The 23,037-nt window shown below is 46.8% G+C and overlaps 1 protein-coding gene across 2 annotated transcripts in view; it reads left to right on the top strand.

Moving 5' to 3' along the window:
- The window catches only part of CASTOR1 (cytosolic arginine sensor for mTORC1 subunit 1), a 30,439-nt gene extending 7,730 nt beyond the window's left edge, over positions 1-22,709 (top strand). Inside the window, exons 3-9 of one of the 2 annotated variants that reach the window (XM_060249570.1) lie at positions 9,739-9,932; positions 12,897-13,029; positions 13,780-13,903; positions 15,081-15,194; positions 16,630-16,712; positions 18,647-18,741; positions 20,133-22,709. In XM_060249570.1, the coding sequence (XP_060105553.1) occupies positions 9,739-9,932; positions 12,897-13,029; positions 13,780-13,903; positions 15,081-15,194; positions 16,630-16,712; positions 18,647-18,741; positions 20,133-20,198 (809 nt within the window). In that variant the 3' untranslated portion in view covers positions 20,199-22,709. The remainder of the gene's footprint in view (positions 1-9,738; positions 9,933-12,896; positions 13,030-13,779; positions 13,904-15,080; positions 15,195-16,629; positions 16,713-18,646; positions 18,742-20,132) is intronic. The other variant, XM_060249571.1, reaches the window with a different exon arrangement.
- Positions 22,710-23,037: the final 328 nt, after the last annotated feature.

Here is a 23,037-nt window from a genome sequence, read left to right as displayed (position 1 = left end):
CTCCCTCCCTCCTGTCTTGTGGGGCTGTGTGGCTTTGCAAGAGATCTCTCATCTCTTCCCTGCAGCTCGTGCTCCCTTTGGCACTATCTCCAGTGTGCCTGGCCACAGTCCTGCTCATGGGACATGTCTCCACTGACCAGCTGGAGTGCATAGGTGGAGCTGGAATTCCTAACTTGCAGCATCCCAGCATGGCCACTCACCATCCAGGGTTTCAAAGGGGTGGGGGTGGCACTGAAGCCAGAAGTGGGTCCTTTCTCCCCCCCCCCCCATTCTACCCCAGGCACCTCCAAGCCACAGGAAAAGGTGAAGCTAATGTCCTTAAGATTTACTTAAAACATTTTTATCCCACCTCTGCTCAGACTGAAAGCAACTTAGAATGCAGCGACCAGCTTGCAAGGACACAAATATACCAGTCTAAATTGCAGACGCCATGCATAGATTAAAAAGCAGAGAGAACCAGAACAAGCACAGCCAGATCTGTTGAAACGATTTATCTTCCACCAAATGTCATCTGATTTGGCGTTGCAGTAAAATCTGTCAGTACATGACACTCACCCTGTTCTGTCGGTGGCCACATTGGAACAGTATGCAGTCATACGACCTCATTTGGGCATTGCAAGTTATTTGGGAAGAATCCCTTGGGAGGGCCCGTATACATCCACCTAACAGTTGTGCCGTCCCAGCTCACGCAGCACAAGACAAGGAACTTCGTCTTAGAGAAGACGCCCTCCCTGGCCTGTGCCACTAAAGCAGAGCTCTTCCTGGGTTGGGTTTGTTTCCGTCTTCTCTTCTCTGTGGCTTCCTGTTAAAGGACAGCACAAGCTGCTGGAAAGAAACTCAAGTCCTAAATCTTATTGGACCTGAATCAGGAGGTTTTGATTCCTTATACTGGTTCCTTTTTCTTTCTGCTCCTCACTTGCTCTCCAAAAAACTTCCCGCAAAGAAAGATGGGGAGACTGTTGCTGATGATGGTGAGTGAATGAGATCACAGAACACTGTGCCCAGGATTTTCATGGAACATAAGAAAGCTGAGGCTGTTGAGTCTTAATTCTGCAAATGGGAATTGCTTATGAATGTTAGTTTTTGACAAACAGGGAGGTCCTTGGAGGTAACAGCGCACTCTTGGAGTCCTCTTCTTTCCAGCTCCTTCCCACATTTGAAACTCTCCTTTTTACGATCAAAGTTTAACCAGGCTATTTCTTACCCAAGTAGGAGACTGTGCCATACCAACTTGACCTTCATATGAAAAGACCTTCATATTGTATGCAGGCTTGGTTGCACCAAGTGCTAGGAAAGGAACTTCTCTTTACACCCAGAACATGTTATCATGGTGGTGGTGATAAGTGTTTCTAGAGCTTTAGAGTATGACAAATCCCTGTCCCAAGGAACATACAACCTAAAATTTGAAATAAGAGAGGTGGTAATAAACTGGGGAAGAACTTAACAGAAACAGTTTTGAGGAGGTGATTTGATGGAAGGGAGAGGAATTGAGTCCGTGCAGGCATTCTGGGGGGGCAAATCCCAGGTCGAAGGGGCAGCAAGGGAGAAAGGGGTTGAGTCATTTGAAGCAGCTTAAGAACTTCGATGCCTAAGAGTGATGAAAGGAGTAAAGATCATCAAGTTATATTGGAATATCAGAGTGGAGAATGAGGCAGTGGGAGATGAGGCTGTGGTGGGCTTTGAAGGCTTTTGTACCAGATCAGGAACAGGCAGTGAAGGGACTTGAGGAGGGATGTTGCCTAGTCAGGACAGTGGGGAGATGTGAGTGATTTTTGGTCACACAGTCCTGTGTAGAAGACAGGGGGCCAAGGTAAGAGAAGATCAAAACAGAGTAGGTTGTGGCTGCTAAGGGGAGAGGTGAATATAGCATGAATCAGAGTTTGAGGGGACAGTCAGGAAGGACCATATTTTTGCTGTGTTGCAACAGCAAAAGTTAGCTGACTCGGTTCACAGCCCTGTTCCTCCCTCTGCAGGCTGGTTGCTGGGTTGTACCTAAGCTGTAAAACAGCCTTCATCTTTTGTAAGCAGCGCTGCCAATTTTGTTAACATTCATACTGTCTGCTAGGAAATTGGATCTCTCCACCTGATGTCCAGAACTGTGAGAATTTGGAAAACGTTGGTCATTTCAGAGCGAGCTATTTGCCATAGTGTATATATATGAATGAGAAGATAAGAGTTGTTGTTTTTGTTTGTTTTTGAAACTCCAGGAAAGGGTTAACTTTTGAAGTAGCTGTACTAAAAATTTGAAGTAGCTGTACTAAAAATTCTTTGCTAGGGCCTGCCGCCTGAGCCCTCTGAAGTGGCTTACCCAAAGTCTCCTTGAATGAACTGGAAAAATAGTTAGATTCCTGGATGTTGGCAAACACTATTGAGCAGGATAGGTGACCAAGGAATTTCAGCCCTCACCCCCCTCCCGGTCTGTCTAACATGCTGTATGTTCCTGTGATTCACTTTAATGTTGCTGCAGAGGTTCCTTTGGGCAGATAAGGAGGTTTGCCCTTTATTGGGGAACTGGAACCTTGAAACTTTGTTTTGCACTGCGATTCCCAGGTAGTGTGCCATAAGACACCTGAATCCAGCACTCCATGACTGCCTGAGTAGGAAGGGCCCACAGAATACTGATTTCCCTTCTACCCTTACTTTATTAGGGAAATAATAACAGAAGAAAGGGTAAGGATTCTGTATTACAGTGGGTAAGTATAGAGGAAATGGAAAGAATCTCTGTCCAGACAGCACAGTTCCATCCCTGAACCTTAATGAGAGGCCACAGGAGAGTGTGGAATGGCAGATGGCAGTGTTATTAACCAGGCTACCCTGCAGTTGCAGATAAGCCTGTGTGTTGTTCCTGCAGGTGGCAAGGAATCTATTCCTCTGTCTCTTTGAGGATAAGAGCAAAGGTTGCTTTCAGTTTTAACCCAGGGGTGGGGAAAGGGCTGTGGGTATCAAAAGCTGCTGTGGAACTTTCTGGGGAAGCTCTTGTTTGTCCTTGTCCAGGGATCTCTGTCAAGGGGGCAAGGCATTGCTAGCCCCTTCCAAGACCAGCAGGGAACAGATGCACAGCAGATGTTGGTATTGTGAATCTGTTTGTTTATCCCATGGGGGCAAGGGCAGGGCCAGAGGAAGAGAGATAGGAAGTGACACAGGGGCTGCTCAGTCAGTGCTGACAACGGCAGCTTTTGTGTAACCGGCTTTTGGCTCCCCTCCAGAATGGGTTTGGCAGAACGTTTTCAGAGCAGACGGAAGCACAGCCTTTGGAAGGAGGGGTGTTGTGGGGGTTTTTTGTGCCGTTCTCAAGCAAAAGGGTAGACCAAGACACACAATACCAGTTTGCCTAATCTATATTGTGTTGCTATTTTTGTGTTTAAGGCTGTAGTGTTAGCTGAGATATACTAATGTGATAGTATGGAATGTTGCTCTGCTCAGGAAACTGAATCGCCTGCAGTCCAGAGCCAGCTTGGAGTACTGGGTTAGAGCGGCAGACTCTAATCTGGAGAACTGGGTTTGATTCCCACTCCTTCTCCACGTGAAGCCTGCTGGGTGACCTTGGGCCAGTCACAGTTCTCTCAGAACTCTCTCAGCCCCACCTACCTCACAAGGTGCTTGTTGTGGGGAGATAAAGGGAGATGATCACAAGCCACTTTGAGATTCCCTAGGGTAGAGGAAAGCAAGGCTTAAAAACCATCTCTCCTCTTCTTCCTCCTTAGTTTGGCTGGGATTAGATTAAAGATTCACATGGGATGTTGAGCACTGGTAAGTGCCTCTAGAATGCAGAGGAGCCATGAGGCCTTTGCTTCACTTGAGGTTATTCTATTCTGGTTGACTGTCCTGCAATCGTGGCTGAATCTGACCAGTATAGCAACCCAAGGTGTGCATGATGCAGCTGGCAGGCCTGAGCTCAGAGCTGCTCCACTATGAAGTTTTGGTGCCACAACAAAGAAGGCCCTCTCCCATGTTGCCAGCTGCCTAAACTCAGAGGGCCAGGGCACCCAAAGCTGGGCCTTAGAAGATTGTAGTGGTCAAGTAGTTTTGTATGGGCATTAGTAGTCCTTAAGGTATGCTTGTCTCAAACCGCATAAGGCTGAGCCAGGTGGGTAGCCATGTTGGTCTGAACAGTAAAACAAAGAGGCCAGTGGCACCTTTAAGACCAACAAAGTTTTATTCGAGGTGTGAGCTTTCATGTCCAAGAACACTTCCTCAGATGCACTGAAATGGAAGTAAACAGTTTATAGACACAGACAGACAGTCAGTTCAGGCATCTGCTTCTGGTAGTTGCTGTCCAAGGTCTTGGCCAGGGGTCTTTGCTACCCTTGTTTCCTTTTTTCATTTCAAACTAGAAATGCTAGGGCCTGAGCCAGGGAGCTTCTTTGAGCAATTGCCTGGTCTCTGTTACTAAGCTGCAGCCCCAGGCAACTGGCTGATTGAACTTCTGACTTGATTTGTTCCAGCTGCACAGTAGGCTGCCTCCATCTTACTAGAGATGCAGATCACATAAAATGGTTGTCCTTGGCTAGGGCTTGGAGACGGTGTCAGCAGAAGCAGAGAACTGAATGTTCCAGGCCCCAGCATAGTAAGTGTTGCCCCACCGCTGACTGTGGAGCCAAATGCTCTCTTGTGAGTGCTGTTCCAGTGGCCCTACTGGGGCTGATCCTAGAAGCCAATTCCTAAGAATCTGCTTTCAGTAAAAAGATTCTAGCCTGTACAGCTTTGCAGATTTGCTTCCACGTTTTGAAGCATTCCACCAGGGGATCCAAGATACATATTTTAAATTGCTTTAAATAAATCACAGGGCCCAGATGAGTGAGTGAACGGCATTTCCTGTGGTTGCAGGGTTGTTCTTGCCTTGCTTGACTCAGTGGCCCCTCCCTGTGACTATTATGCAGAATAATTTATTTGTTTTATTTATGTGTTTATTTAAAACTTTTCTACCCTGCCTTTTGACCCAACTCAGAGCCCCCAAGGAAGCAAACATTAAAACATGTCAAGCATGTAAAACAGTGTTTATGCGCTAATATATAAAATATTTAGAACAAACAAAACACATAAGCATACAAACAGGAAGGAAGAGCTAGTGAGGCAACACCAAACAAAGCAGGTCTTCACCCACTAGTGGTAAGTAAAGATAAGAGGCAGATAACTTCCTCGGGAGGGAGTTCTGGTGCCACAACCAAGAAGGATTTCTGGCCTCAGATGGCATACCAAAAGCAGACCCTTCAAAGATGACTGGGGAGGTCTGGTAGGTTCATATGGGAGTAGGTGGGCCTTAAGTTATGCTGACTTCAAGCCATGGAGTACTTTAAAGATCAATACCAGCACCTTGAAGTGGACAGAAAGCAAATTGAGAGTCAGCATAGATGGACCAACTGGCATGATATGGTCCCTGTGACCTACTCCAGTGAGTATTCTGGCTACAAAGTAGATAGTCTTCAAGGGCAGCCCCACAAAGAGTGCATTGCAGTAATCAAGAAGTTACCAGGGTATTCACCAAAAGGGCAAGATTTTTTCTACCCAGGAAAGGCAGCAGCTTTGTCCCTAGCCATCTCTGCCTCTGTTTATTCAACAGGAGACACAGGTCCAGCAGCACCCTCATCCTGTGAACTTGCTCCTTTTGGGGGAGGGGTAACCCCATCTGAAACAGGAGACAATCCAATTTCTGGAGTAGAAGCACCCCACCCCCGGCCACATACCAAAACTACCTCCTTTTTTGTCAGAATTTTCAGCTTGTTAACTGTCATCAGACTTCTTTAATAGAAAAGGCCCAGCAGGAACTTATTTGCATATTAGGCCACACCCCTTGACAGCACCATTGTTTCACGCGGCTTTTTGTGGAAAAACTGCAGCAGGAACTCATTTGCATATTATGCCACGCCCCCTGACACCAAGCCAGCCAGAACTGCACTCCTGCTCAAAAAAAGCTCTGACTGTCAGCCATCTCAAAGCTGCCTCTAGGTACAGCTGCAACCAGCACAAAATGATGCCCCTCAGTCCCAGTGCCACAAGGTGATCTACAAGGATATAACAATCTGTGGTGCCAAAGGCTGCTAAGAGGTCCAGGAGAATTAATAGGATCACACTTCTGCTGTCCATCTCCTGGTGCAGGTTATCCATCAGGGCAACCAAGGTTGTTTCAGTTCCATAGCTAGACTGGAATGGATCCAAACAATCCACTTCATTCTTTTTTTCCTTTGAGATTGGATGGTCAGGGCCCTCCTGTCCCCGTTCGCGCTGAGGGAGTTCGCTTCAGAGACAGCTGGCTGGGCAGCGGCTGCCCACACATTTCTTCCTGCATTCTGAAACGCAGGAAAAAGCATAGGAGGTGGCCATTGCCCAGCCAGCTCCCTCTGAAGAGCTGGATGGGCAACAGCCGCCTGCGGGGTTGTTCCTGCGTTCCGAAACTCAGCCTGCGGAACTCAGGAAAAAGTGTGCGGGCATCTGTTGCCCAGCCAGCTCCCTCTGAAGAGGCAGAGGGCTGGGGGAAGGGCCGGCCAAGCATGTGTGGTGCACTTTGTGTACACGGTTAGCGTCCGGGGGGCGGGAGCACAGGGTTCTGCCTGGGGCGGCAGAACCTCTAGCGCCGGGTCTGTGGGTGGTGGAATAAGACAAACCACATCAGTTTGCCTAATTTATATTATGTTGTTCTTCTGGTGGTTAAGACAGTGATGTTAGCTGAGGTATACTAGTGGAGTAGTATAGAATGTTGATGTGCTCAAGAAACTTAATAGTCTGCAGTACAGACTCTGTGAGGGAAGGAGGATGTGTCTGTTTAGCTGGGATTAAAGTTTCACATGGAAGCCTGAGCATTGGGAAGTGCCTTTAGAATGTACAGGAGCCCAGAAGGGAGGCAGCTGAGAGAATGACAAGGAAGAGGTAGAATAAGGTTGGAGGGAATAGGCAGAGGAAGCAGGTTGAGGCAAGAAGTGGTTAAGCTGTATGCTGTGAATAAGGCAGCCTAGCCAAATGCCAGAGTAGATAAAGAAAAGGGCCTGAAAAGCTAGAACCTGAGGAAACAGATCATAGAAACAAGATTGGGGTGAAACTGGAGAACAGGGCCTCAGCCCTGCACATTGGTAGGAATGAGCCAGCCTGGGGATTAGTGAAGATGGTGTAGGGTGTACCAGACCCTATCAGGGAATCATAACATTTGTTTTCTGTTGTAACCCCAGAGACTGGGGAGGCCTGGGTTGGGAGGAAGCTGAATTTCCCACAATGATTCAAACTACTGGTCAGTTCTATAGGTGCAGGCCTCTAGTTTTTGAAGTCTGCAGAATTCAGGTCATCTTTGCACAGTTCCATCTTAAGCCAGACTTTTCAGGCATCTGAGAGCATTAAGAATTGCTTGATTAAAGCTGGCAGTTGGTGGCTATTTGCTTGGTGTGGTCATTCTGAGGGTGTTGAGGCAAATTTGGCCTGAAGGTCTCTCCCCTCCGAAACATTAGCACTAGGCCACAATACGTTTGTTCATGGGTGTGGCCCCATTCTGGCAAGCTACTAGCCTTTCTGTTTTTTACCAGCAATTGTTACAAAATCCATGGAGCTGCATTGGCCAGGGAGAGTAATGGGGAGATTTCCTTGAGAGATGTTATTTTAAGCTGTGTTCTCCAGCACTGCGGTTCTGGTAGGCCCTGAAAACAGAGGCCAGTGAAGCTGCTCTGGTTCCTTTTGCTATGAAATGCCCTGTGAGCTCTCTGTACTTTTAGTATTTTATTTCTCTTGACATTCAAGTGGTTCCCAGGCTCCCTACCAATCCCCCAAGTCTGAGTAGTCATTGTTCTTGTGAATGGCTCCATCCTGTTTCCTTGGAATAAAAGGGCCTGTTTATTCTAATGGAGAATATTGGTGGTGCCAATAGACAGAGTAATTACTCACCTCACATATCAATGTGAAGAGCCATGTTGTAGCTGTGTAGAGCCACTATAAGAGAGGGATAGACTTAGCATGTGGAGCCTTGAGTTCAGCTGCCCATTCAGCCACAGAACTTACTTGGGAGATCATGGTCCATTCTTGACCATCCTGTTCTTCTAATAAAAAGGGGTCTATCTGTGTACTTGAGCTCCTTGGGGGAAGGATTCTCCTTGTTTGGATCTGGCTTGTGCTGAGAAATTCCTCTCAGGCAAGAGGCAGCCAACTGTCCCTCCATCATGCCTGGATCCAGCTGCACTTGCTTCCCTGAGGGATCATGTTGTGTTCATCTTAAATTCTTGTTGATATCAGATTCTGATTCATGCAAGGTGTTTTTGAAATCCAGGTTTTAACTGCAAAGTGAGGTTAAAAATATAAATCTGATGAGTTGTGAAAAGGATGAATTTTCTGCATATGTCTGATTTTTATCCTGCCTTCCTCTAAAGATCCCAAAATGGCGAATGGTTGGGCCAGAGTTTGCTGGCTGCAGGAGAGGATTTGAACCCACAGCTCCTCTAATCTGATGCACTGACACCCTGGGCTGAGTTGGCTCTCCATCTAGAAACTCCAATCCCAGGTGGATGGAACAGGCTGCATTTAATTTAGTGCTGAGGGATTGGCACACCAAAGTGGTGGCTTTCTTAAAAGCAGCCCAGTGCATTCATGACTGAACTGAGATTTGAACTGGGGCCATCCAGTGGATTCATAACCATTGCATTCTGCCTGTTGGCGTCTGAAGTGTTGAGCACGCCTGTGTGCTAAGGCATGTTAGCAACTGGGGTTTTTTATCTTTCTCTGTTCAGAGGGCCAGTGACATTAGCTCCGTCCTCCTGTTCACTCCACAACATGAGCCAAGTTGTAACCAAAGGGCTCTTTAACTCCTTCCATTCCAATATAAATAGCAGAGGCCTTTGCATAGCCCTCTCCTGACTGTGCCCCTCAGCCACACCTCTTTCACTCCATCCAGTCAGAGCACTGTTTTTAAGCTTCTCAGTTGTTTGCTCTCACCCAAGAGCCATGAAGCAGGCAAATGAGAGTGTCTGAGGAGAGTTAAGGCGAGAACTCTGCCTGGCCTCTGTTGCTGTTCACACTGAGGAGCACACAGATAGAAAGAAGCCTTTGTCCAAATGTGAACACATGAAGAAGGCATTAGCAGAGATGCTTTCCACTGAAGATTTATCCACCATTTAATCCATAAGGTAAAACACATTCCCATCATAAAAGGGAGATATGCGTTCAAGGTTGTAAGGCATGGGTTGGCTGTACCTCAGTGGATTTTACTTGTCATGTTTCAGCACATGACCATGAAGTTCCCTACAACTAGATGACCCTAGGTATCTTGTTATGAGGAAACCAGTAATTTACCACCTGCTCTGTGACTGTCTGGAGAACAGATTGACCTTCCAGTGAATCTGCAATGTTTATTAGTTAAAACTGTTATACTTTTAAAAAGGTGGCTAGCTGATTTGGCGCTAGATTTTTTTTTTTAAGTCTTAATACTACAAACATTTTCCAAAAAAAACTGGGTGACAGGCATTGTTTTAGAGAGGTCTCCCTCCTCTCTTACATGTGAGGGAATATTACTTCTAAGATGAGGTCTCTTGAGATATGTTTACATCATGACATGTGTCCATCACTTTGAACAGATGGAGTTCCTGTGTGCACAGATTGATTTGAGCCTTAATCAAGTGGATAAATCAGCTGTGGATAAACTACTCATGACTGTTTGATATAGTGCTTCCTGACTTATGGCCTGAGACATCTGCTGGAGTGTGGCTGTTCTGTCTTGGACAGTGGGGTCATCAGTTTCTTGCCTCACCACCATTTTTCTTTTCCTTCCAGAGCTACCCCCATCCGACTTCTTGCAAGTGGTGGATTCCACCTGGCTGGTGCTCAACGTCTTGTCCAACGGCAGCTCTTCCGCTAACCTCCAGCCCATCGGCGTCACCAAAATTGCCAAGTCAGTCATTGCACCATTGGCAGAGCACAATGTCTCGGTACTGATGCTCTCCACCTACCAGACTGATTTCATTTTGGTGAGCCTCAGATGTTTTGGGGTGGCTTTTGCCTAGAGGATAAGCAATGTGAGGGGATGTGTCTGCATAACCTTTGAGTTTATTCTGGTTTCTGTGCATTTCCTTTAGCCTAGCAAATAGTTAACTTGTTCTCACTGAATACTAAGGGGTTTTTAGGGCTGAACTGTGTGTTTAATCAAAACATTCCTGTCCTCCATTTCTGGCAAAGTCCCTGGATCAGGAAAATATTTTTGTACTGTTAATTGATTACTTATAAGCATCTATTAAAACTCATGAGATGGGAGCGTATGGACTTCAGACCCCCTTCTTTGGAACACTGTCAGATTAGTTAACGTTTTCTAAGATGCTGGACCCCAGCTGGAAGATCTAGACCAGGGGTCCCCAACCCCCAGGCCACGGACCAGTCTGGCCTGTTCCCAAGTGGGCTGTGCAGCCACTGCCGACCCCCCCCCCCATGCAGCCTCGCAGTCCCCCGTTTATACCACTTTAAGGCCGGGGAAGGTGCCATAAAGTGCTTTCCAGGCTGACCTCCCCCACGCCCTGCTGATCAGCTGATCCAATCAGTGGGGGAAACCGCAGCAACAGTGGTGAGCAATCGCTGAAACAGCTGCACTGCCGTGGTTTTCCCAGCTGATTGGATCAGCTGATCTGTGGCGGGAAGGTCAGTCTGGAAGGCGCTTCACCTTCCCTGGCCTTAAAGTGGTAAAAACGGGGAGGTGAGGCTGTGTGGGGGCGGGTGGCAAGGCTGTGGAGGGTGGGGCAGAGGAGGAAATGGGGGGGAGGAGGAGGTGCCAAGGCTCACATTCCAGCTGTGCTGAGACCCAGCTGTTGATGGATGCAGTCTGGGGGGGGGGAGAACTGATCCTGTAATAAACCAGTCTGAAGAGCCAGTTTGGTGTAGTGGTTAAGTGTACGAACTCTTAACTGGGAGAACCAGGTTTGGTTCCTCACTCCTCCACTTGCAGCTGCTGGAATGGCCTTCAGTCAGCCATAGCTATCACAGAGCTGTCCTTGAAAGGGCAGTTTCTGTGAGTTCTTTCAATCCCACCCATCTCGCAGTTGCAGGCTGTCTGTTTAGGGGGGAGATAAAAGAGATTGTAAGCCGTTCTGAGATTCAGAGTAAAGGGCAGGGTATAAATCCATCTTCTTTCTGTCATTATGGAGCTGGAGAATCAGAGTTCATTTACAAACAAAACAAAAGAAGTTGTGTTCTAAGATAACTACATTTTCTTAAGATTGAACTTAGCTCCTGAGGCTGGTGGCAGAAAGTTATACACATTTTTTAACAGATCAGATTTATAAAGAAGCCCTTGTAAGGTCACTTACAACATTTAAGACTAGTGGGCTTTTGTTAATCAGAGCATTTGATTCTCATAGGCCGCTGTTAGGCAACAACCAATGAGGAAGCAATCAGTAGTAAAAAGTAGCAACTTTTGCAGGCACTTTCCAAGGCTGTTTGATTCCTTTGCATAACCGCTGCTTCAAGTTGTGGATGTCCTGTTTTGCAGCCAACAGGCAGCGGCAGACACGAATCCAGGCAGGCAGGCGGAAGGCAGAATAGGCACAAGGAAGGGTATGGAGGCAACGACAGCAAGCTGTTGAACCAGTAAAGCTTCTAAACCTTTGCAGGCTTGTATAAGAAAGTGGGATCCCCGCCCTTTCTTATGATCAGGTTAAAGTCTCAGCTGCTGTCAAGAGCTGCTACAACTCATCCTTTTCCGGAGAGAGGCAGATCCCCTGTCTCTGTCCTGGAGTTGCTTCTTCTCTGATCCTGAGGTTCAAGGTGGGGAAGCTCTATGGGTGTGGGATCCTGCAGCAGCTCCAGGTCATAGGAAGGTGCCGATAGGCTACAGGGCTTTCCAGGTAGTTTCTGGTCTGTTGGCTGACTGGGGGTAGGGCTCGCGAGTGGTTGCTGTCACAAAATCCTAGGGGCAGCCTGCAGAGCACTTAGAAGGGCCTGAACCTTGAAAATCTGGGGGCTTCAGAGGACCTCTTGTCATCTGAAGAGACTGCTGTGGCAGTGGAGAAGACTGGGCATCTTACATCTCTGCTCTATAGGATGGCTGAAAGGCCTGCTCAGCTTCCCTCCTCCTGTCTAAAGCCTGGTTTGCACATGCATCAGAATAAGGTGGACTGAACCACTTGGTGCAGAGTGGTAAGCTGCAGTACTGAAGTCCAAACTCTGCACACGACCTGAGTTCGATCCCGGTGGAAGCTGGGTTCAGAAAGCCGACTCAAGGTTGACTCAGCCTTCCACCCTTCCCAGGTCAGTAGAATGAGTACCCAGCTTGCTGGGGGTAAAGCGTAGATGACTGGGGAAGGCAATGGCAAACCTCCCTGTAAAAAGTCTGCCAAGAAAACATGTCACCCCATGGGTTGGTAATGACTCGGTGCTTGCACAGGGGACTACCTTTACCTTTTAACCAGTTTATACTGCAGGTGGAAGATTGCATTTTAGAGTGTTCATCTATGTAAACAGGTCCCCACAAATAGAAAACCAGCACAATAAGCACTGTGTGTGGGGATGTGTGGCAGAACATTTCTTCCCGCTCTCCTAGTTTTCTATTTGCATAGAACTATTCTTTATGAAAAGGAGTGCTTTCTATTTGCATAGAAATATGCTTTATGAAAAGGAAAAGGAATCCAGTTCCTTCAGTATGAACAGGTACAATCCATTCAGCTGTTTCATTCTCTTGTATGTGTCAGCCAGGTCCTCTTCAGATTTTATCAGACATGGCTTGAACATGCATGACCAGTCTTCACAAGCTTTAGGATTTCTGACCACTTGAAAATCCCCAACCACCCCCTGCAGTTCTCAAGACACTGAATTCCGCACTCAGTACCAGTTGTCATGGCTGCAGGCTTGGGTCTAGGGAGGCCACAGGCTTTGTACAGATGCAGCGCTGCCCTTCTCATTACCAAGTACGCTTCAGATCTAGCAGTGACATTTGATCTCTCTTTCAGGTGCGGGAGAAAGATTTGCCTGTTGTGATTCACACACTGGAAGGCGAGTTTGATATTTACAAGGAGGTGAATGGGGAGCCAGTCCCTGCAAACTGTGATGAGGCAAGCAATGGTTTCCTGAAGCCCAAACAAGGTGAGTGTATTAGGTGCAGCACCAGTTCCTGGGTAATGCGTCCTTGTTTCCAAGTGACAATGGTTGCCATTCCCAAGTAGTAGGTTATGAGCACAGTAAATCACGTTCCCTGGTCTGCCTTTGTTGACAATATGAGCTTTGAGCCATGAAAGCTTATACCCTGAAAAATGTTATTGGTCTTTTAAGTGCTACTAGACTTGGAATTTTCCTCCACTACCACAGGCTAACACATCTTCTCACTTGAAACTGCCACCTCGCTTGGTCCTGTACACGTCAGAACTGTGTGTATATGTGCCTGCACATATACACCCTGTTCCCCATCACTGGGGCATGGCCACGGAGGCAGAGTGTGCACTTTTTGCATCACGGGGATGGGATCCCCATATATACTCTTATACAAGTGTGCTGTACTTGTTCACACTGGCCCTGCATTTGGGTTCCAAGGCTTCTGTTGTTGGAATGCACTGCTGCAGATGAATTTAGATGCTTGTATATTGTGCACAGGGGATGGCTGCTCTTATAATGGGGGGAGGGGAGTACAGCTGCTGCTGTTCTGCTTCTTCCTTCCTCTCTCTCTGTAGAAGTAATCTCCCCTTTTGCCATTCTGCTTCCTTTTCCTTGCACTCTTTCTATGTTCTTCTGGCACACACATATCCATCACTGTTAGGACTCCACCAGTCTCTCTTGCGAGTCTCTGGTTGTTTTAGTATTGGGGTTTTTTGATTTCTCTCTCTCCCGCTGTCATTCTAGCAGTGAACTCCACTGTCCACCCAGTCCAGAGCCCTCAAAACAGGTTCTGCATTCTGAGTGTTGCTCCTGACTCCTTGCCAGCCATCGCCACCATTCTCATTGATGTCCTCTTCTACTCCCACAGGTAAGAAAGAGGCTTTGCAGAAGTCTTCTTCCTTTGGAATAGGTGAGGCCCCACCCATTCCCTGCTACACAGCCAGTGTCCTGAATGTTAGTTAGTTTTATCCCGCCCTTCCCTGATCAAGTGGTGGAGAATTAATTTGGCCCAGTTTTGAGGCCAACCAGGAAGGATTCCAAATGGTTCTTTCCTAAGGAAATAAGTTACAGTGAGCTGTATTTTGTTCACTGCATGCCTGTGGCCAGGTGCTGCCTTATTGGGGCTTCTGGAGGGTGCTGCCCCCCATCTTGCATTTTCCTTGTGCCCATAACTATGGGGCTGCATTGATAAGCCTCAGCCTCTCTAACTGACTGTGCCTTTGCATTGTTGTTGGGGTTTCTCTGCTCATCAGAGGGCTGCTAAGAGCACCATGAAGATACTGTAGTGAAGCAGTGTCTGGATCAGACCATGGGGTCTGGCTTTGCCAGGGCTTTTTTTTCTGCCAGAGCCCACGGAAGTGGAGCTCCATCTGGGCTGGCCAGAGCTCCAGCTGGCCTGACCTGCCATGTGGCCGCCACATGCTCCCAGGCCAGGTGGTGTGGCCTAAGATGCAAATGAGCTCCTGCTGGGCTTTTTCTACAAAAAGCTCTGGGCTTTGCATTTCAGTTGGAGCCCCATCAGGTGCTTTGGGGTGTTCAGTAGTTTTCTTTGTGGCTTGGATCGCCTGACTTTGGTTTGGTTTGCAAAACACTGAACTTCCTCTCCTTCCCCACATTGATCTGCAAGGAATGTTTGCAGCTTGCAAGTCTGGTCCTGATAATGAAAGCTAAAATGATTTACCTTTCATTTAGCGTAACCAGCAGCCAGGCAGAGTGTTCCACCAAAGCTTAGGCTAAGGCAGAGTTTGGCAAAGAATAATGGAGTACATCTAGGAAGTGTATTCTGAGTACTTCCTCTCTCCTCCCTGTCTCCCTTCCTCCCAGCATGCCCTGAAAGGTTCCCTGCAGCTACGGAAAACTTGGTATGGTGGTGGTTGAGAAGGCCTGATTTTATGGAGGGAACTACATATCGTACTAGAGATGGCAATATATCATAATGTCTCAGTGAGCCCAGCCTCAGCAACTAACTTTGCAAACCAGAGGAATCTGTACATTCCATTTCAGCTGTGGCAGCTTGCCTACTTAATTTACCCATATATTTGCAGTTCACCAAAGGAAACTGTTTCCAGCAGCCAGGATCTCAACTCCATTGCCTTCTTTGCCTTTTCATTGATAGAGGGCTATATTTCTATTGTCATGGATGCTGAGACCAAGAAGAAGTAAGTACCATCCGTAAGTCACCTGAGGAGCTAAGTTTCTGCAACTTGGGTGTGGGATGTGTGTGATACAATTCTGCAAGTTCAGTATCAGCAAGACCAAATTATGCTGCTGGTAGAAGTGGTGCTAGTGTTGGATTGGATCTGATGATGAAGTTTGTCATATTAGATGTGGTTATAGCAGTATTTCACAGAAGCATATCCCTGTCTATGTATGATATTATAACAGCACATCCATATTGGCTCGCTAAGAAAGGGTCGTAGCCTTACAGTTTCATACACTGATAAAAAATAAAAAAGGTTAGGATAAAATCGACTTAAACTGGTTCATAAAATTTAGAAGCCTGCAGATAACCCCCCCCCTTGTAGTTCTCAAATTGTGGGTGGACCTAAAAGTGGATGGCTTCCCAGTTCAGGAAGAAGGACGAAGTATAGGCTAAGCTGGACAAGGAGGTTTTGCAGGGCTTGAGGGCTGGATTTTCTCCTGTGGAGTTGCCATTAAAATAAATCCTGTTGCTGAATATACTGTAAATTTGTAAACTTGTTCAGTGCTGACTGAAGTGAAATTCATGTGTTTAAATATTAGTGAACTGTTGAGGACTTTGCATCTGAATGGGCAGCTTAGCGTACCAGGAAGCATATCTAGAGAGTTACTCAGAAATGTGACCCTCTTGAAATTGAGTAACAAAACAAATATGGTTTCCGCATGTCCTACTTTTGTGCTGTTGGTAGCTTCCTTGCTGTTGTGGGGGTGTTGGTGTGAAATTGTCCCAGTGTGCATAATCAAAGGCTGCAATTCATCAGATTAATTGATTAAAATCTAAACTACCAATTATTAAGGGCAGAGAATCTTTCAGTTATTTTCATAGAGTTCCCTAATTAAAATACAGAAATGGAGGTTGGCAGGCACCCTCTTTGAAGAGGCATTCCTCCACCACTACCCCACTTCATGAACAGGAAGAAAGGCCTCTTCTAAGATGGCATCTGCTGCAACTCAGCCCACACACAGAGCTGTGTTTGTTCTCCCCTTAGAACTGCTGTGGGTTCATAAGTGTCACTGACAACAACTGATACAATGAAGTGGCTATGGGTTCTTTAATTGGGTGGCAGCCAATTAATGCTGGCTGGAAAAGCATAAACCACAAAAGGTTCAGCTTGGCTAGTGCTGATGCTTTCCCTTGGGTGCAAAGCTAGGCTGTCCACACTAAACGACCCTATCAGAGGTTAGGGGTTGCAATATCTGTGCATGTGAGCAGCACACCCAGAATCCTTTGCAGTGCCCTGGAAGACAGTGGGATACTGTTCTCAGTTTGAGTGTAGCCGTTGCTGAGCAGCATGCATCCTTTTGGGGTAGCAAAGATCTCATTCTGCTTAGATGTTCCTCTTTAAGGAGGTGCCAGCCAGCTGTGTCAAATCTCAAATCTTTTTCTTCTCCCAGATTTCCCAGTGATCTCCTGTTGACCAGCTCCTCAGGGGAGCTCTGGAGGATGGTGAGAATCGGCGGGCAGCCCTTGGGCTTTGGTAAGTGGATGTTTGCGTTCTGTGCAAGCTGTTCAGTCTCTAAGCTCAGTTTTTCCTGGTGAGTGATAGTACCAGTAAGTGAGGCATTCAGGTGCTGTGTGGAAGTAGAGTGTCCACTTTGCTTCATACATGCTTCTGAGCAGCTTAAGGACAACCATGACAGTCAGACCTGTGACTTAATTAGTCCAGCATCCTTTCATGCTTTGACCAGCCATGTGAAGAGGCCAAAAGCCAGCAGTCATCCCCTGCTGTCTGCTCCTGAATAACTGATAATCAGCAATATACTCCTGGATATGGAGGCTTTACTTAGCTATCCTTATTAATAGCCTCTGAACCTCTCGTAGGTTCTCCTCCATATGTTTGTCTAGTCTCTCTTTTAAAAGCTGTCTAAGCCAAGGACAGCCTATTGGTGGCAGTAAATTCCTCAGATTAACTGTACTCAAGTCCAGTAGTAGCACTTTAGAGTCAAAACATTTTTTGGAGTATAAGCTTTCAGGAATCAGTGCTCTTTGTCAGATAAAAATTTGTATCTGATGAAGGAAGCATTGGCTGTTGGTTTTAAAGGTGCTAGTGGATTTGAGTCTAGCGCAGGGGTGGCCGAACTGTGGCTCGGGAGCCGCATGTGGCTCTTTCACACACATTATGTGGCTCTCGAAGCCTTCACTGCCCAGTTGGCCAGCTTGGAGAAGGGATTTGTCCCTTTAAATCACTTCTTCAAGGCAACCCAGCCGGCAGCTTGGAGAATGCATTTAAGGTTAAAGTTGCTTTCTGTCCACCTCCCCTTCCCTCCCTCCCCATCTATTTTCCTCCCTCCCTTCCTTCTGGCTCTCAAATATCTGATGTTCGTGTCTTGTGGCTCTCAAACATCTGATGTTTATTCTGTGTGGCTCTTACATTAAGCAAGTTTGGCCACCCCTGGCCTAGCTCTTCTGCTAAAGATCAACATGATCACTCTTGGAAACTGTTTTCAGCTTAGATTTAACTCTGTTGTTGTGTTTGGCTTCTAAGTGGTAAGAATCCTCCAAGTAAGCAGGCAAGGGAAACTCTTCCTGGTTCCCCCCCCCCCCCCTAGTTTAAGCTGCATTTGGCTGATCCAGCTATATGCTCATGGTGTAGTAACTTCATTGCTTTCTTTGCAAAGCCGGATTTGTTCCTGCTGGGGTTTATTAGGAAGGGAATTGAAAACAAATCAGCCAGTATCACAATGCCCTTGTATAAATCGATGGTGTGGCCTCATTTGGAGTACTGTGTACAATTCTAGTCACTACACCTCAAAAAAGATATTCTAGCATTGGAAAAAGTGCAGAAAACAGCAACTAGAAGAATTAAAGGGTTGGAACACTTTATGAAGAAAGATTAAAGCACTTGGGGCTCTATAGCTTGGGGAAACATCAACTGAAGGGTGACATGATAAGAGGTTACATGATTATGCATGGGATAGAGAGGCTGAGAAGGAAGTACTCTTCTCCCTTTCTCACAATACAAGAACTTATGGGCACTCAATGAAATTGCTGAGCAGTTGGGTTAGAATGGATAAAAGTAAGTACTTCTTCACCCAAAGAGCGATTAACACTTGAAATTCACTGCCACAGGAGGTGGTGGCAGCTACAAGCATAGACAACTTCAAGCGGGGATTGGATAAACATATGGAGCAGAGGTCCATCAGTGGCTATTAGCCTCAAGGTATAGATTTCCAGTGATGCTCTGTATTCTTGGTGCTTGTGGGGGGGACAGTGGGTGGGCTTCTAGTGTCCTGGCCCCACTGATGGACCTCCTGATGGTGCATGGGGTTTTTTTTGCCACTGTGTGATAGTGTTGGACTGGATGGGCCATTGGCCAGCATGGCTTCTGTTATGTTCTTAAAAGGGAATTGCTCCGAAAAAGGGAGCTTATTGATCCCATGCTTAGTTTCCTCTCTCCTGTTTGTTCTGCAGATGAATGTGGGATCGTGGCTCAGATTGCAGAGCCTCTGGCTGATGCTGACATATCTGCTTACTACATCAGCACCTTCAACTTTGACCACGCCTTGGTAAGTCAGCTGTGCTGTTCACAAAGTTCCCAGGTGCTCTAAAAGGAGATGTTGGGAGAACTGCTATTGGCCTCTTCTTCTTGGGTGCCTTTAACTGCTGCCCTGAATACCAGTGCTCTGTCCTGAATGGCCCAGGCTAGCTGGATCTCTTCAGAGTTCAGAAGCTAAGCAAGGTCAGCCCTGGTTAGTAATTGAATAGGAGTCCACCAAGGAATGCCAGAGGTGCTGTACAGAGGAAGGCAGTGGCAAGCCACCTCTGTTAACCTTTTGCCTTGAAAATTCTATGAGGGTGCCATATCTTGGCTGCAACCTGACAGCACTTTTTACACACACACAAAACCCCAAACACATGCACACACACAATCTCATCCATTTCTATCGCTGCCCTCCTTATGTCAGTGCTATGTTAAAGTTTATTGACTTGGTCTAGGTTCAGTTCTGTGTCACTCATAAACTCAGTCTTTGTTGGTGGTGGGGAACTATACAAGGATCAGAATTATTGGCAATGGAAAGTGCCATCAAGTCACAGTTAACTTATGGCCAACCCTGTAGGGTTTTCAAGGCAAGAGATGTTCAGAGATGCTTTGCCATTGCCTGCTTCTGCGTCATGACCCTGATATTCTTTGGAGGTCACCAGGGCTTTTTTTGAGCAGGAATGCACAGGAAGGAAGTTTCGACTGGCTTGGCGTCAGGGGGAGTGGCCTAATATGCAAATGAGTTCCTGCTGGGCCTTTTCTTTTAAAAAAAGCCCTGTGTGAAACAAAGGTGACATTCGGGGCTGTGGCCTAATATGGAAATGAGTTCCTGCTGGGCTTTTTCTACAAAAAAGGCCCTGGAGGTCACCCATCCAACTACTAGCCAGGGCCGACTCTGCTTAGCTTCTGAGATCTGACTGGCCATCCAGGTACTTGCCTCCAATAAATGGCACCATCCCCTCCCCCATTCCTGCTGACCTAGCCAGTGTGGAATTCATTTGTGTAATAATAGGAAGGAATTGAGTTGTCAGTTTCTTGGTTTTGAGGATGACAGAGGGCCAGCCTCTAAGGACAAGCCGAAATCTTTTCTGTAGTAGGTTCCTGCACTTCCAATTGGACTGGCCCTTCTACATCCTACTGAACGTTTAAAACCATTTTTTAAAGAAAACAAATGGCTGCTGCTGATTCAGCACTGAAACAGAAAGCTGATAATGCCTAAGATGTCATGGGAGCTATTAAAGGTGGCCAAATAAATTTTAAAAAGCAGCCGCATGCCATTTTAGATAGAGAAATAACTTGGTAACTGTAGCATACGGTAGTGGCACAGCTTAGGAGAAGATGAAAGGGTGGTCTGAAATACAAAAAAGTACACACTGATTATTGCAAAGGGCCCATTCTTGTTTCTCCCTCCTGTAGGTCCCAGAGGAAGACATCGACCACGTCACGGAAGTGCTCCAGAAGCGACAGGAGAGCCAGAGATAGCTATTTGGCACAGCCGTGACATGCCTCCAGTGCCTACTAGAGAAAGGAAGCCATCGGAAAATGCCCCAGCCATGCTTGACAAGGGTGTCCCTCAGTCAAGGAAAGAAGCACTCCTCAGTATGAGCCAGACCACCGTCTTTTTCTTTTCTTGGAGAGCCGTCCGTTCCATGTAGATCATGTTGGGGGGCTGTTCTTTGCTTCCCAGAAAGGGGGGGAGTCCATACTTGCTCTTGGATACTTTTCTAGAACCTGGCTTATTGTGGCTAGTGTCAGTATTACCCAGTCCAGCTCTAGCCTTTCAGCCCTTCTGCCCTTTAATTCTGTTGCATCTGGAGCTAAGGAGAAGGATTTCTATCCATGGTGGGTTCTGGGGGAAGAGACTCCTTTTTTGCACATTTCAATACTGAGCTTTCCCAACTGAGAATCAAGCCTGGAGCTTTTTTGGGTGGTGGGAGGTATCTTTGGTTGTTGTTAAAGGGTTGGACAGTGACCCATGAATTCTGGGTGTGGTGGAGTGTTGTTTTTAAGGTGTTATCTTAACAGTAGATGATATTGAAGCCATTTCATATGTCCTTGAAGTGAACCAGATATTGGCTTTCACTTCTGCTCCTGTCCCAAAGTCTGGGACCAGCAAGTTCCTGTAGAGCTTTCAGGTGCTCTGGATAGGGCTCCCCTTAGGCTGGGGTTGTGCCATCCACTAACAGTATTAAGCTAACATGTTATTGGGCAATACGCGTTTGTCATTGCCAAAATTTGAGTTGGGTTGGGGCTAGGGTTGAACGGAAGAAACCCTCTGCCTCCCCCCTTTTTATGGGGCCTTAAAGCCACCACTATGTGCCTTTTTGTGCTTGGACACTATTTAAAGATATAATGCAAGAAATAAGCCTTATTTTCCCCCAACCCACACCCTTTCCGTCTTCCTTTTGGGCAAGAGAAGGAGAGGAATGCAGTGCTTTTCTGGGCCATGGCAGGCACACTAAGACTTTGGATATCACTCCCAAATACTCCCCTTGTCTCTGGTGGGGGTGGAATCTTCCTAGGTCACATCAGCACAACTATCCAGAGATCTTCATATAGAGAATGAGGAGTCCTGGTTCTGACCGTGGGTGGGGGAAATGCATTTTTGATGGAGAAGAAATAACCCTCCTCTCCCTAGGAGCTGAAAACCAGCAACCCTGGAGAGAATTGCTGCTCCCACCCACTTCCTTGCTATGCTGCTTTTTGACTGTTGGGGATTTTTGTGTAGCAAAGGTTTTCCCCCACCCCATCCCGTAGTCAGAAGCAATCCCGTTCATTGCACAGTTCCTGCTACTGCCTTATAAAGATTCTGCCTGAGCTGGCAGCAGCAGGACTATTGATCATGAGGATGGGAGGAGCCGTTCTAGATGGCAGCGGCTCACAGTCCTGGCTGGTCTCTGTAGCACAAAACCTTGGGTTGTTTCGAAGGCTGCTCTTGGGTCCACAAACCCAGCAAGGGCACTACAGTGAGCATGCTCTGTTCCCCCTTTCCCCTTGGCCTAAATGAGGCAAAGCGCTTTGCATGTGCCCCAAAGTGTGATCCAACAGGACATGCTCTGAGGATTCCCAGGATGCTGGGAGGAAAAAAAACCCTTTAAAAGTGGCTTAGTGCACTTTATCAGAGCATGATTATTCTATAGCTTGTTCCTATCAGGGGCAGGAGGAATGACTGACTGATTTCCCATTTGCCTTATGTCGCTCTCATGCTCCTCTTTTCAGCGGGGCTTCCGTCTGATTTCACACTATCTGCCCCGGGGCTGCAACTAGAAACTGGTTTTTAGAGGTTTCCGTTTGCCGCACAAAAAAGGCAAAGCCAGTTGCAACCCCGGGGCAGATAGTGTGAAATCAGACGGAAGCCCTGCTGAGAAGAGGAGCATGAAAGCAGCGTAAGGTGAGTGGGAAATTGGTCACAGTGTCTGAACTCAGGGTCCAGCTTGTTAAAAAGGAACATGTCTGTATTTGAGGGATAGCTGCAAGCTTGGTTTCTTAGAAAGGGGTAGAAAAGCAGGATGTTTGCTAGCCTTCACACACAAATGCACCTGGATTTCTGGAGCTGCCAAGGGCAGAGCTGGCCTTGCACCAGGTTTCACTTTCTAATATTGGAACAGGGAGCTTTTCTGGGGAAGTCAGAGCTCGTCTGAAGGCCGCCTGGAAGCCAACAAGTGATTGGCACTCTTGGCCGTTGCCAGTTTAGCACGAGAGGCTGAGAAATTGACAGGTTGTCATGAAGAGGAGTGGAGACTCACCAGCCCTTCTGCTTTGCTTGCCTTTGCCGAGGGAGTCCAGTGCTGTGGAGGAAGCTCTCTGCTGCCAACCCCCTTTGGTTACCACCTTAGACTTCTTGCTGTCTCTATTCTCAAGTGACTGTTCACCTAAACTATTTCTCCTGATGGTTCGTTGTCAACCAGATTGCGTGCAGCCAAGATGGAGATTTCTTTTAAATCCTGTATTTTTTTCATAGTTTGGAATTTTGTCAATAAAGGTCATTTTTTTCAAGAACGTGGTTGATGTGTGAACCTATGGTTGGAGATATAGAATGTTGTTTTTAATAGTTTAAAAAAAAGCCCCTAGAGACCAGCTTTTGGACTTTTGACATCCAGGTTCAGCATGGTTTGGAGCACATCAGAGAATAATTCCTGTGGATTTGTTCCGTGCATTGGGTACTTGCATCAAAGGCATCAAGAATGGATTTTGGTTTATTTTTGCTTTTCAGCCATATTTCTTTGTTGTTGCTAACACATGAGGAAATTCCACATAAATATACCCTGGAGAGGGGAGTTCTCTGTGACTGCTGCCTCCGTGCTCTTTGTTGTGTTCAACT

This window comes from Heteronotia binoei, chromosome 11 (assembly GCF_032191835.1).
Source record: "Heteronotia binoei isolate CCM8104 ecotype False Entrance Well chromosome 11, APGP_CSIRO_Hbin_v1, whole genome shotgun sequence".
Classification (NCBI taxonomy): Eukaryota; Metazoa; Chordata; class Lepidosauria; order Squamata; family Gekkonidae; genus Heteronotia; species Heteronotia binoei.
The sequence above is the reverse complement of the archived record's forward strand: the minus strand, read 5'-3'. Positions and strand labels throughout refer to the sequence as shown.